This window comes from Sander vitreus, chromosome 7 (genome assembly GCF_031162955.1).
Source record: "Sander vitreus isolate 19-12246 chromosome 7, sanVit1, whole genome shotgun sequence".
In the NCBI taxonomy this organism is placed as follows: Eukaryota; Metazoa; Chordata; class Actinopteri; order Perciformes; family Percidae; genus Sander; species Sander vitreus.
In genome coordinates this window covers 9,262,387-9,276,089 of record NC_135861.1, presented here as the reverse complement: position 1 = coordinate 9,276,089, position 13,703 = coordinate 9,262,387, and the positions used below count along the sequence as shown (strand labels likewise).

At 40.1% G+C, this 13,703-nt stretch overlaps 1 protein-coding gene across 1 annotated transcript in view; it reads left to right on the top strand.

Moving 5' to 3' along the window:
- The window catches only part of LOC144520639 (guanine nucleotide-binding protein G(I)/G(S)/G(T) subunit beta-1), a 41,161-nt gene that overhangs the window by 14,053 nt on the left and 13,405 nt on the right, over positions 1 to 13,703 (top strand). Inside the window, exon 2 of the mRNA XM_078254509.1 lies at positions 12,848 to 12,954. Within this exon, the coding sequence (XP_078110635.1) occupies positions 12,898 to 12,954 (57 nt within the window). The 5' untranslated portion in view covers positions 12,848 to 12,897. The remainder of the gene's footprint in view (positions 1 to 12,847; positions 12,955 to 13,703) is intronic.

The following is a 13,703-nucleotide window of genomic DNA, read 5'->3' as shown; positions in this document are numbered from 1 at the left end:
CAGCTGACTCATTATGAACGGGTCCAGCGTGGATTGGATGCACATCAGCAGGTCACCGGCATTCTATACATCTTGTGTATAAAATGTCTGTATTGTCACTGTGTTGCTTTTTTATGAACTATGATTATCTGGTCATGGGTCACATCTATCGCCAGCATCCAGCTGCGGTCCCACTCACTCTTACTCATAGAACTGAAGATAACGTGTTCAGTAACTACTGTTCTTCGGTGTTTTTAGCCATGCTTATTGTCGGGTTTTTCGCCATTGCGGCCGCCACAACAGAACGTTACCAGCTGAAACATTGGTGCAATTACAGGTTTTCCTCTCCTGCATACCAAAATATACAGCTGTTAACAATTAACAAAAAAATTTAACAATTACAGGGCTTTATGGAATGTTTAACTGTATGGGTTTAACTGTCAGCATTTTAACTGTGTTTAATCCAGTAACTACTGTAGCTAACGTTACCTGCTGTGTAACGTGTTGTTAGTGTTTACTAGCGTGACATGCAGCAATGTTTCTGTTGCCTCTTACGTCTGTTTCGGAGCATCGGAGAGCAGCGCAGACATTTAAGTGGTACCGTAATGAGGCACCAAAATCCGTGTTGCTATTTTGTCCGGTAGATACCGGGCACCGGTGCCATATTAGCACCGGATTTTAACATGCGTCATTAACGTGAATAGAAAATTGTGTTGCTGTGCGTGTGGAAAGCGGTCGTACAACAGCTGAAATGTTGTGTTGCGCACAAACGTAGTGTTTAAAATTTACGCCGACAACCAACAAAAAATACTTTTTCTTTTTTTAAATAAATGTTCCAGTTATGTAAGTTTTGATTTGTTTGTTGTTGCATATTAAAAAAAAAAACACAAATATTAAAATATGGTTGCCAAAGGGGGCAACCAGAGACCACGAAACGGTTGCCAGTTGACTCAAGGGCAACCGTTACTGTCGAGCCCTGAATTAACACTGTATGCAAATGTGGTGCATGTTGCAGGAGAGCATGTGAGTGAGTGGGGGCGGGATTGCCTGGAGAATGCGAGAGGAGAAATGCAAGCAGACACGGCTTTACAGAAGCTATATTGATATAAACGGTATTGTCTTATCCTGTATCTAGTTTGAAAATGTATTGATATACCTTAAAAAACAATATACCGCCGAGCCCTACCTGACGTGGTGTTTTACTTGCCCTGGGCCACTAGGTAACCCTTATTGTTTAACCCTGACGTATACCATTCATACTTACAGCGGGGAAAATAGGTATTGAACGCGTCAACATTTTTCCCAGTAAATATATTTCTGATGGGGCTATCGGCATAACATTTTCACCAGATATCGGTAACAACCCAAGTAATCCACACATACAAAGATATCAAAACAAATAAGTCCATACATTAAGTTGTGTGTAATAGTGAAATGACACAGGCAAATTTATTTAATTTATTTAATACTTAGTAGAAAAGCCTTTGTTGGTAATGACCTCTTCAAGACGCCTCCTGTATGAAGAAACTAGTCGCACACATTGCTCAGCTGCGATTTTTGCCCATTCTTCCACACAAACTGTCTTCAAATCTTGAAGGTTCGGGGGCATCTTCTATGAACCTCTTCTTTCCAGAGGTTTTCAATTGGATTCAAGTCGGGTGATTGACCGGGCCATTCTAACAGCTTGATTTTCTTTCTCTGAAACCAATTGAGTTTTCTTGGCTGTGTGTTTGGGATAATTGTCTTGCTGAAATGTCCACCCTCGTTTCATCTTCAGCATCCTGGTGGATGGCAGCAGATTCTTATCAAGAATGTCACGGTACATTTCTCCATTCATCCTTCCTTCAATTATATGAAGTCTGCCAGTGCCAGATGCTAAAAAACAGCCCCACACCATGATGCTTCCACCTCCAAACTTCACTGTTGCTATGGTGTTTTTAGGGTGATATGCAGTGCCATTTCTCCTCCAAACATGGTGTATGCTATGATAGCCAAAGAGTTCAATTTTGGTCTCATCTGACCAGATTATATTCTCCCAGTATGTCATTGGCTTGTCCAGATGTTGTGCAGCAAACTTTAAGCGTGCTTCCACATGCCTTTTCTTGAGCAGTGGTGTGCGTGCATAGAGGCCAACAGCTGTACCTGCTTCTTCCAGGTTTTTCTGAAGATCTCCGCGAGTGGTCCTTGGTTCTTCGACAACTCTTATAAGTATTCTATGGACTCCTCTGTCAGAAATCTTGCAAGGAGCACCTGGTCGTGGCCGGTCAATGGTGAAATGATGTTCTTTCCACTTCCGGATAATGGCCCCAACAGTGCTCACTGGAACTTTCAGAAGTTTAGATATTCGTCTGTAACCAATGCCATCCGTATGTTTTTCTACAATAAGCTTGCAAAGGTCTTGGGACATCTATTTGCTTTTACCCATCATGAAATGCTTTTTGAGTGACACCTTGGTAATGAGAATTTTTTTTTTTATAGGCCATCAATTAGGAATAATCCAGCTGATATATTAATTTGCACTAATAGGGGGCAGGATTGCTTCCTAAATACTGACAGATTTCAGATGGTTTATTGGCTTCCGATGCCTTTTTACACCCCTTTTTCTTCATGTGTTAAATATTTATTCCCATTATCATTCAACTTTATTACACACAACTTTTGTCATGGACATACATGTTTTGATTTATTTGTATGTGTGGATTACTTGGGTTGTTACTGACATCTGGTGAACATTTCATTCCAATAGCCCCATGGGAAATATATTTACTGGGAAAAACTTTGACACATTCAATACTTATTTGCCCCACTGTACATTACAGTTAGTCACCAACACACCTACAACCTTGAGCCTAATAAACATGCCATAAAGAGGGTAAAAGGAGGAGTTAGCATTGCATTGATCAGCATACTTTCAAATACAGAAGCGAAGTAGCTTTGCATTGTGTAATTGACAGTACATAGTTTTTCTTAAGCTTTTAGTTTTAGTTGTTCAGGAAATGCAAGGGTTTCAGCATACTCTTATTGCCCTGGCTCCGAGTCCGCTGATGTGGAAAGGTTTTTGTCTCACGCATACAGCTTCAATGTATCCTATGAAAAGCTTTTTTTCTAAAGCCAGCCCTTCACTCCTCCTGATCTATGACTAAAATGATCTCACATCAAATGAAAGCATATAAAGTAGGGCAGGGACGGTATGCTTTTGTCCCAATTTGAGTCTTTCACAATACATGGATGCCGATTTGTATTGCGATTCGATAGTATTGAGTATTGCGATTTCCTTTTGTAAAGTACATAACATGGAGTTTTTTGCATTTTCTGCTTTTGCTCTGTTTTCCTGGAAACGGATATGATGTAGTCGTATAAACAGAAAAATATTTAGGTCAATCATTGGAAAAAAAAAAAAGATTAATTCTAGGGAAAACGATAAATTTCGTCACACACAAAAATCACGATGCATTCGATTTTTCTTCCCACCCCTAAATCAAATGTATGTCAGCTATTTTGTTAATGCATGAGTAATTCTTCTGGGCCCGTGTTTGTCCTGTATGGATGTTTCAGTGGCCAAATGTGGACTTTCTACGAATAGCTGAATAATGAAACCATCTTTCTGATACGATTCCACTCAGTTTACATCAGAATGGAAGGTACCACATTCCCCCCAAAACTTTTTAGGGAAAAGGTAAAGGCACCCTCTTCAAGTTAGAAACTAGCTGAAATGTACTTTTTCTAATGTAATTTTTCTGTCGAAAGAATTGTGAACCCAATTCAGTGGAACATCATGATCAGAACCGTGTCAGCTTATGCATACTCATTTGTAGCCCCAGGATTTTGCTCCACTTTCAATGGAGCAAAATGGGTTATGAGGCCCAAGGCTATTCATTTTCAGTTCAGCCATTCTTCTTAAGACCCATAAGGATTTGAAATCCACCTGCTCTTCAGACAGTGCTTAAAGGAATAATCCACAGTTTGTCAACCGTTGCTCATTGCCTGCTGTATATAATTAGGAGGAGTGACCATTACACGGCACAGTGCTAATCGGCACACTTTGCATTGTCAGGGCAGTCTCTCAGGCCCTGTTCAGACCTGGCATTAACATGCCTCTTTGGTGATTCAATCACAAGTGGACAGCTTTATATGTCAGTTCATACCGGCGTCTTGAGTGACCACTTGTGATCGTATCTCACTTCCCAGCTCTAAATGCAAAATACACAATTCTACCCAATACAGGGAGAGTAAAGATTGTCTTCCTTCTCCACACCGCTGTAGTTGCCTCCTGTTTTGTGGAAAAACACCAAGCCGTAGAAAGTGTGTTGGAGAGTGACAACGTGAGTAAGATTGAATAGGGCTTTTAAGAAATCTCCAGGAGCAATTGCCTTCTGTCTTCTCTTACTGCATCATCAACCCCCTTGTTCATGCTTTCTTTGTGACCTGGTTGTGTTTCAGCTACATTTACCATGCATCACTTCCCCACAGCACTTAGACCCTCACCCAACAACCAGACAAAAAAGGCGCATGCACTTAAAGTATCATTTTGCCTCTGTTTTGCAGCAGTAAAAACTGTCAAAATTGAATATCTTTAAACATGGAAAATTAAAACGGACATAAGTTATATCTTTATCAGGGATTATACTACCTCAGGTTGCGATCAGAGTCATATGAAGTAACTGCCAATACCAATATGATCTGATTGTTGTACTTTTCTACATCATCCAACTTAAAAGTGCACATTTTGCCTAAGTAGGGTTACAGTAAATTAGTGAATCAAGGTGACGTGGCAGTAAGGTTTTGGGCAGAATTTGAACATCATCTCTCCATCCCCAGCCTGAAGTTTTAAACTTCAAGAGCACAAATGTAGAGGTGTGGTCCACCTCAGGAATGGATCGCATCAATAAGCCAACAGGATTCATCACAAATGGATCGGAGTAGCTTACTGATGTAAATCTGCTAGCTGTTATATTTGACATTACGTTGAGTGATCATAATGTTGCTAGTTTGGTAGTTAGAGCTAGTCAATGGTTAGGATTCACTACTGTTTAGACTAGAGGGGCTGAGCACTATATGGGATTTTCCTAACTTAAGTGAGAGGACACAGGGCTTTTAAATATTGCAGTGTGTTTTCTTCCACTGGATGGATGGATCGTTTGTTGGTTGGTTAGATGGATTGAGAGAAGAAGAAATGAGATGGCTTCTCTCCAGACGAGTGCTTTTTATAAAAGCATTCCACTTGCATCAAGACCTGAAAGTACAGTCCCATTGTAAGCCAGGAATAGGGTTTTAGAGCCATCTGCCACTTTACTATTCTGGCTTTGACCTAGGTACAATGTGTGTGACCATTTAGATATAATTTGACATTTGAAAACAGCACATAAAACAGCTTTTCATAGCTTGTTTAAGCCAGAATGACATCCAGTAGCTGTTTGTTCTTGGGTTTCTGATGTGCGTATTCGCATCAGGAATGCTCAAGGATAAGATTTTGTTACTTTCAGATTTGTATTTGTTTCACAGACATCTTGTGCCATATGTATTTGTAAATTATAGAGTATGGTCTAGACCTACTCTATCTGTAAAGTGTCCTGAGTCACTTTGTAACACACGTTATAATGCTTGCCTAGCTGCTAGCATGGCACGCCCTCATACTCTGCTTCTGACTGACTAGTAGTCCTTACCTAGCTACTGCGCATGTGCGACTCCCAACAAAGATGGAATAGAAGTGAGATGCCTCACTTTGTAGCTAAAACGGAGAGCTCAACATACAGGGTGAAAAGAGGAGCTGCAGCAATGTGCAGTACAACAAAAATATGGTGTTTTTTGAAAATTAAACTATGTAAACTTATTCTGATATAACCTCTAAATACAATTATGAACCTGAAAATGAGCATAATATGAGCACTTTAAGGACGAGCTGCAAAGATGAATCAATTAGTTGTCAACTATTAAATTAATTAATTTTGATAATCCGTTTTGAGTCATTTTTTATCAATAAAAAAAGATTCTCTTATTCCAGTTTCTTAAATGTGAATATTTTCTAGTATCTTCACTCCTCTGACAGTAAACTGAATATATTTCAGTTGTGGACAAAACAAGACATTTGAGGAGAAGTATGAAGTTAGCAGTAACGTTGTAGCTGTGATCATATCAGTGCAGTGTGTATACAGTTCAGGCTATTTGTCAGTGAACAAATGCTACAACTCCTCAAGACTCAAGCCATTTTCCCATGTCTTGCTTGCCACCTGCTGATTAAAGTAAAGGGTGTTGGCTCCGAAGTTAACTTTGGATCTCTTAAGGTGGACTGACCATTAAGGTGGACCAGCCGCTCCTCCGAGTTTTGCTCAGCAAATTAATAGTGGTTACTGTTACATACCTGTTGGTTCCCTCTTTCATTCAGTAATGGACTTAGTCGCTCAGCAAAGTGACTTGTCTCATGGCATTTTCCCTCAGTATACTCATTGGCTTCTCTCTGGCTTCTTGCCTTTAGTCAGTCTTGAATATTTGTTTACCAGCATGGACTATGCATAATCTATGTCAGACTGACCTAATTTTGTGTGAAGTGCCAGCCTATCCGCTGGTGTTACAGCACCACACACAGCGCCTCCTGCTGATCCTCCATCCTTCTCTGATTTCATCCCTACATTTGTCTGTTAGCATAAGCAGACTGTCAGGATGTCCTGTGTAACCTGTTATTGTAACGCAGCTGATTGCATAGCCTGGGTCAAAGCATGGATGGACACTGGCAAGTGCAATGGTAGTAGCAGAAACCACAGAGCAAGTGTATTTGTAAAGTGTGTGCGCTGTCGCCACATCCGCTGAATGTTTTGACAAAGGGAAGAGAGAGACGAGCACAGCTAAGGAAACACCCTCAACAAGGAAACGCCTGCTCAGAGAGACTATGTGCTCGTATTAAGGTGTAGGCAGCCTGCTGATACAGATGAGCAGTAGCCGAGGCACTGCCCCAGCCACTGAAAGAAACCAGTCCCGTCCATACCCTGCTGTAACACATACTGAACACACATACAGCAAATCAACCACAACCGAAATTGAACTCTAAAGTACTAGAATATAAGATCCCACAGAGAAGCTAGTTAGCAGGAACAATCAGACCAGGGAGATGGGATGCAGCCCCCATGAAGGCAAGGGGTGGGGCAGCTGGTATCCAAGCAGGAGGGCATAAATTATTAAGCCCACCATCTCCATCCCAACTTTGGTACACTGCCTGGCTGTGCATCTGCCCTTACAACTGGGCAATATGTAAAGAAAAATAAACACGCACTTAAGGACAACCTTATCTTAAAACCGAAGCGGCTCAGTCAAAGTGAATCTGTTCAAACTCCTTATTACAATTTGTTTTGTGAGCTCACAAACTCTTATCAGTTTTAGAGTTTTAACCTAACTCAACTGTAGAGCGTTTCTATGGTTACGTTGACGCCCTCGCTCTGAAACTTTTTCTGGATTAGGGTGTTCCTAATGAACTTATTTTATTTAAATATTTAAGACAACCCAGGTTACCATTTTGCTTAATTTCTTTGAATGGCTCAAATGTATGTTCTAGTCGATTTTGTGTTTTGAACAATTGTGAATTGGGTTAAACTCTGCCTTGTTTTCCTAGCTTTTAGCAAGACTTGTTTGCTGTGTCATTATCATTCATGTCTATATAATCAGTGTGTTTATAATTGAATTGTTTACAGGGGAAACACAATTGGTAACAAGAGCACAAAGTGCCAGATTGATGCATTTAACTGGCCTCTGGACCCATCTAGAGGGTCTGAGTAGGGCTGCAACGGTTATTTTCATTGTTGATTTTCATGATTAATCATTTTAGTTGTTTGGTCTACAAAATCTAAGAAAATGTTAAATGTCGATCAGTTTTTCCCAAAGCCCAAGATCACGTCCTCAAATGGCTTGTTTTGTTCACAACTCAAAAGAGAATTTTCTTTCTTTTCTTCATAAAAAATGACTCAAACAATTATCAAAATAGTTATAGGCAATTAATCGAGTAATCTTTGCAGCTCTAGGTCCGAGGTCCCCCCACCATGAGCTCAACAGTGGTTCCAGAAGTAAAAATCCCATTGACTGACCACGAGGTCAGTCAATGGGATTTTCTGTAGAAGCCAGAAGTCTGTATGAAATCAACCTTGTTTTAAGAAAAACATGTTTTGTCCACGATCTTATGGAGAAAAAACTACAGTACCCACAATCCTAAGTGTAACAGCAGCGTCTCTGATTGGTCCAACTCAATGTTGCCATAGAAACGTTTGCCGAAACTGCGAACTGCTAGAGTGAGCTTCTACCATTGAAGTCTATAATAGTTTCTGTACACGGTCTTGTACCTTTCCCTTTTCGCCATTTTCAAAATGTATTTTTGCGCCGAATCAAATGTTTTATGCTCACTATTAATCTCGTAGCTGGTTGGCTTGGTTCCAGACTTAAAACTCTTTAAATAAGCAATTTTTGAAATGTCAATGAAACAATTGAATGGGGAAAAACACTTCTGGAACCAGAGCTGTTAAAAAAAGTGGGCGGTCACTGTTGAGCTCTATAGTCTCTCAAATCCTGTGGGAAACACTGGAATATCAAAATTTTTCAGCGTCAAGATTAGCGTGTCAGCAAATGTCACTCAAATTTTTATTATGAAGGTCATTTTACATGTTTACTGTTGGTAGATGTGCACTTTGGTATTGTTCCCTGTTTGCTTAAAGTGCTGGACACACGCTTCAATGTGGTTACATCTATTTAATAATAACTTAATTGTAGAAAAATGTTGGACTTTACAGAAGATTTAGCCTGCTTGCTCTGGACTACAAAACGAGACGAAGTAATCAGGACTAGTATTTCAGTATATATGGTATGACAAAATCTGTGAGTGTGGGTCTAACCTAACCTAACCTCACCTGCAGTGAATGCAAAAGAACATTACTCCAAGGGGAAATGTGCTAGTAAATACCCCATCACTGGCAATTAACATTTGATATTGTTTGCTGTGCTCGTCAATCATGTCACATCAACCTAGGTGATCATTCAAATATTGCTAATATGTGGTGTAGCTATTTCGGTGCTGACTCCTTGTACTCCTTGTGACTCCAATGTACAGTGCTTTGTACTGTATATGCTTATTTGTACAGAGTATTTGGCTGAAAACCAGATGAGAGAAGCTATATTTTGGAATGGCAGTGTGGGTGTCCTCTGTTCAGTCTTTAATGCTGGGAAGCTTACCGAGCCTTGCTCCCCTTCACCAAGGGGTTAATTAGCAGCTCCCCTCCCAATTGTCCTCTGCTTGTTCACTCTCATTAGTTTAATCTGGCTCTGTCCTCTAGCTTGCCTCTCTTTCCTCTATCCTCTTGTGCACCAGAACATCTCACTGCCTACCCCACTCTTTATGTCATCAGGGTGGAGCCTTCCGTCTACCCCAAAAATCTAGTTGTAAACCCCACTAGACCATCCTGTGGTTTTACGTCCCTTTACACCTGCTGCCCTGTGGGGGTTTTTATCCATAATTTATTTTGTCAAGTAGTAGAAGTATTTTATTTTTTTTAATATTCAAATATTGGAGATTACAAGTGTCCTCAATTATCAGATGTCCACAGTATGTGTTGATGCTATTACAGACATAATGACTAATAAGTCTTGTTGTCCTTTTTCCACTTTTTCCAACACTGCACATTTATGGTTTCAGAACTATGAACATCTTTTTGTAAATCACATTTTTAGATAGATTTAATTTAATACAAGTTACTATTTAACAGTGTTAAACATTATTATTTATCAATCCTTTCTGTGATATTAAGTGTTGTAGAGAAGTGAACTTGCATTCTTTTTCTCTTCCTGTGCCGTGTGTAAACACATACAGAAATGTTCTCTGATTTAGAAGCTTATTTAGCCCACTAAAAAGTCTGTATGATGTGAAAATGAATGGTGCATGCCTGATCATTGTCGCATGGGAAGGAGAAATACCAATGTAGTGTGTGTGTGTGTGTGTGTGTGTGTGGAGTCAAATTACACTTCCTCTCTCCTTGTCACTGTGTTGTGCTCGAGATGTCGGAGCTGATAGGAGTGGCTGGAAAATGTAAAATCTGCTCCCCTCCTCTTTCTCCTCCTCCCCCACCACCTCTCTAAAAATAACTAGCAGAAAGAGAAGGCTGCAAAGTCGAGGCTCTATCTGTTGGCTGCCAGTGGTTTCAACTCTCCCACCATCAGCACAAGGGAAAAGGAGTCTTCTGAATCACACCTCTAATACTAATTGCCAGTAAAGACGACTGCCTTACTTTCATATTGTCATTTCGTCAATTAGACATCCACTTTTTACATTTTAGAGGCCAGGCTATTTTTGGGCACATAGGCCATTGAGTACAGCATAAATATGTTTTTAGTTCATTCATACAAAGCAGTCTTTTTTTTTTTTTTTGGTTTAAGGACCAAACAGTGGAATGTTCCTGACAGGCAGCATCTATCACCTGACCTCAGCTCAACTTAGCATGTGTTTCACTTGTTTAAGCCAAAAGTAAAGCGAAAAGGACCCTTAAACAAGAAAGAAGTGAAGATGGCTGCAGTACAGGTCTGACAGGGCAGGGCATTGCCAGGAAAGATATCAAACCTGTACTCGTGTAAAAGGATTGTAGACTTCTAGTTGTTTTTGATTGCAGATTTTTTGCAACCAAATATGTGACTTAATTTGAGGTAATATGTTATCTTTAGTGAAATGACCCAATATGGATTTATAGACCTTTGAACTGAAAGCCAGCTTGTTAACCATTATGCCATTGTTTTCACCTACAACAAACACCATGCCATGGCTTCCTTTTTTAACATCCTTTAGTCCACTCTGTTATTGGTATTGCCTATGTGATATATCTACTAGTGACTAATGAGCACCTGACCAAATACCTAGTAAATATGTGACTAAATGTTTCCAGAAGAATTGACCAGGATTGCCTGAACACACTACAATATACAACTTACTAGCCCACAAAGGACTGCAAAGGGTATACTGATTGTGTTCTCTGCCGCATTGTCATTTGAAGCTAGGACAGCCGGTGATTGCTTGCAGACTGAATGGATGCTGTTTACATGTTGTAGCAGCCACAAGACTTGTGTGACCAGTCAGCAACGTGTAGCACTGCAGACTCCACCCCCATAGTTCCTCGGCCATGGGAAAACGCTACATCAGGAGCAATTGTGTTTATAGGAGCAGGATCTGTGGCCCTTCGCAAAACATGGAATCAGATAAGAATACAGAACATTGAAACAAACTTAATGCTTTAGAGGTTATTTTAGCTGTGACGCATGTAATAATTTGGCGCGAATGAAGAATTGTCAGCAGTAGGAGTGTTGAGTTATTTATACATTGCAGTGTATATGAATCACCCTAACCTAGACTTCATCAACAGTGAAACATATCCTTAGCCCAATACAACTTATACAAATGTTCAGGTGTTCATTTGGTATGTTTTCAGGTTCCAAAATCTGTTGACCGACATTACCTCTTACACCGAGGGCTATTACAGAGAAGACAATAATTAGCCCGTGATATTACCATGAGAAGTTTTTATGACGAAGATTAGGGGTTAAGGCGCCTTGCTTAGATGCAGACCCATTTAGCAGCGCTGGCCAATCAGGTGACAGGTAGCTACTGGGATGTCAGGCGCTTGAAGGATAAGGTGTTCATTCAGAAGGTCTCAACACTCCTATAGGACCTGTATCGAAACCCAGAGAAACAGGGAGGTAAGGTGTGTTTGCAGTGCAAATGGTACTGTAGTTGGCTTGTATTTGACAGATGGACAGTTATGTTACAGTTCCTTAATTTAGTTCACTGTATGCAGTCACTGAAATTATAAATAATTCTAGAGTTTACTGTTTCAATGGACATCTGTTGTGGTCTGCTGACTTGCTGTGACTTAAGACACCTAAAGAAGTAACAATTGTGCCACTTACATTGTGCGTCTTCCATCCGTGTCCAACGTGCCTATAAGCCTGGAAGCCAGTTAATAATTGTAACAATAGTATTTTTCTTTTTAGTAGAATTTGTCTTTCTATGGAAAATGAAAGTGTCAGTGCTAAGAGCGTCAACCAGAGGATTGGGGTCAGCGGGATAGCCACTGCTTTTAGGATCATCAGCAGGTTTTGTCTTAACCGGATTTGGCTGGAGAAGCTGAATCAACTGTGTCCCAGGATTACAGGAATGACATTGGAGAAGAGTCCAGAGGCCAGAGCATCGGCAGCTTTGTCAATCCCTGCCCATCACCTGAGCACCTTGGGGTTCCAGTAGTGCAACGAAACCCAAGCTGGTCTCTTGGTCGGCCTCTCTGCTTTCTTGATATCTGGACTCTTAATCCTTGCTTCTTTTGACTGACAGGCAGGGGTATGTTTTGCTCCCTTATGGCAGAGTGGATATTTAAAAATATATATATATTTTTGGCTTGGCTGTTCAGTGTGGCCAAATCTTTGCCCGAAGGGATTGCTATTGTTTGTGAGGGGAGAGAGAACAAATTAAACATCATCCTCAAAATTGTTATCTTTAGCCCCAAGTAGCTGCTGAATGCTTGTTGCTAGGTAACAGTTTCAAGCTGGCAAGGAAAAGTCTTGAGCTGTCTAGAAAGTGTCGGGTTGTTGCGATTCCCTGCGACTTTGTCTGGGCCTTACAGATAGGATTTAAGAGACACTATGTGATCCTCGGCTGCATTTTGTTGATGTAACCATGTCCATAAATTTATCACAGAAGATGAAGCACATAGGCCTGATGTTTTTTTGCATGTAAAAAAAAAAAAAAGTCAACAGTACAAGTACAAGTTACTTAACTGTACATTTTGTGTATTACCAACAACATGAGATGAGTAGTATGTGGTGTATGCATGTTGAACCTTACATTTCTTGTCTCCTCCAGATCAGCAAGAGTCTAGGCGGCGGAGCGAAGCACACCATTAGCAGAGGAAAATGAGTGAACTGGATCAGCTACGCCAGGAGGCTGAGCAGCTCAAGAACCAGATCAGAGTAAGTCCATTTCTATTTTTTTATTCTGTTAGTTTACAAATCCAGATTGATATTTTGTCAATTAAGTTCTGTGCTTTAGATACATTTCACACTGGTGTTGAGGAAAGCAGATTTTTCACTGAGAAGAACCTTCGTATTTTAAATTGTATAAGCATCCCTTTGTTGACACTATAAAGACATAGCACAAATAAAGCCATTTCAGCCATTCGGAGTTAGACGGCTAACTGTCTTGGTTAAGTGTTTGGAGATTGTAAAGCTTTCACGGGTTATATAGCCAATGACAGTATGTTAATACATGATAGTATGTTGATTAAGGGTGTGATGAGACTTGGCTCACGAGATGATACACAATATTGGGTTACGAGAACGAGACAAGATTTTAACACTATTTTAATGGAAACTTCAATCTCTGAATGACGAAAAAGGAGCACTGTGAATGGTTTCGCCACAAACTCAAATGACTGGCTTCTCTCCTGTATAACTAACGTCTACAGACCTAATAACTGCAGCGTGAGCTTCTAATTAAAAATACTTTAGTTTCCTCAGTTTAAAAATGTAAAATAAAAACGGTAAAAATAGTTTTTTTTTTTTTTTTTTTTTTTAAGTGCAAACCATAATCTAAGTAGTATTCTCTCAATAATCAAAGTGCAAACAGACTGACAAAAATTCTTCGAGCATGACACACTGCTCACCCTAAGATATGGTCATGTTCTTTTTCAGGAATATGAGCACGTCCACGTTTTCTGGCA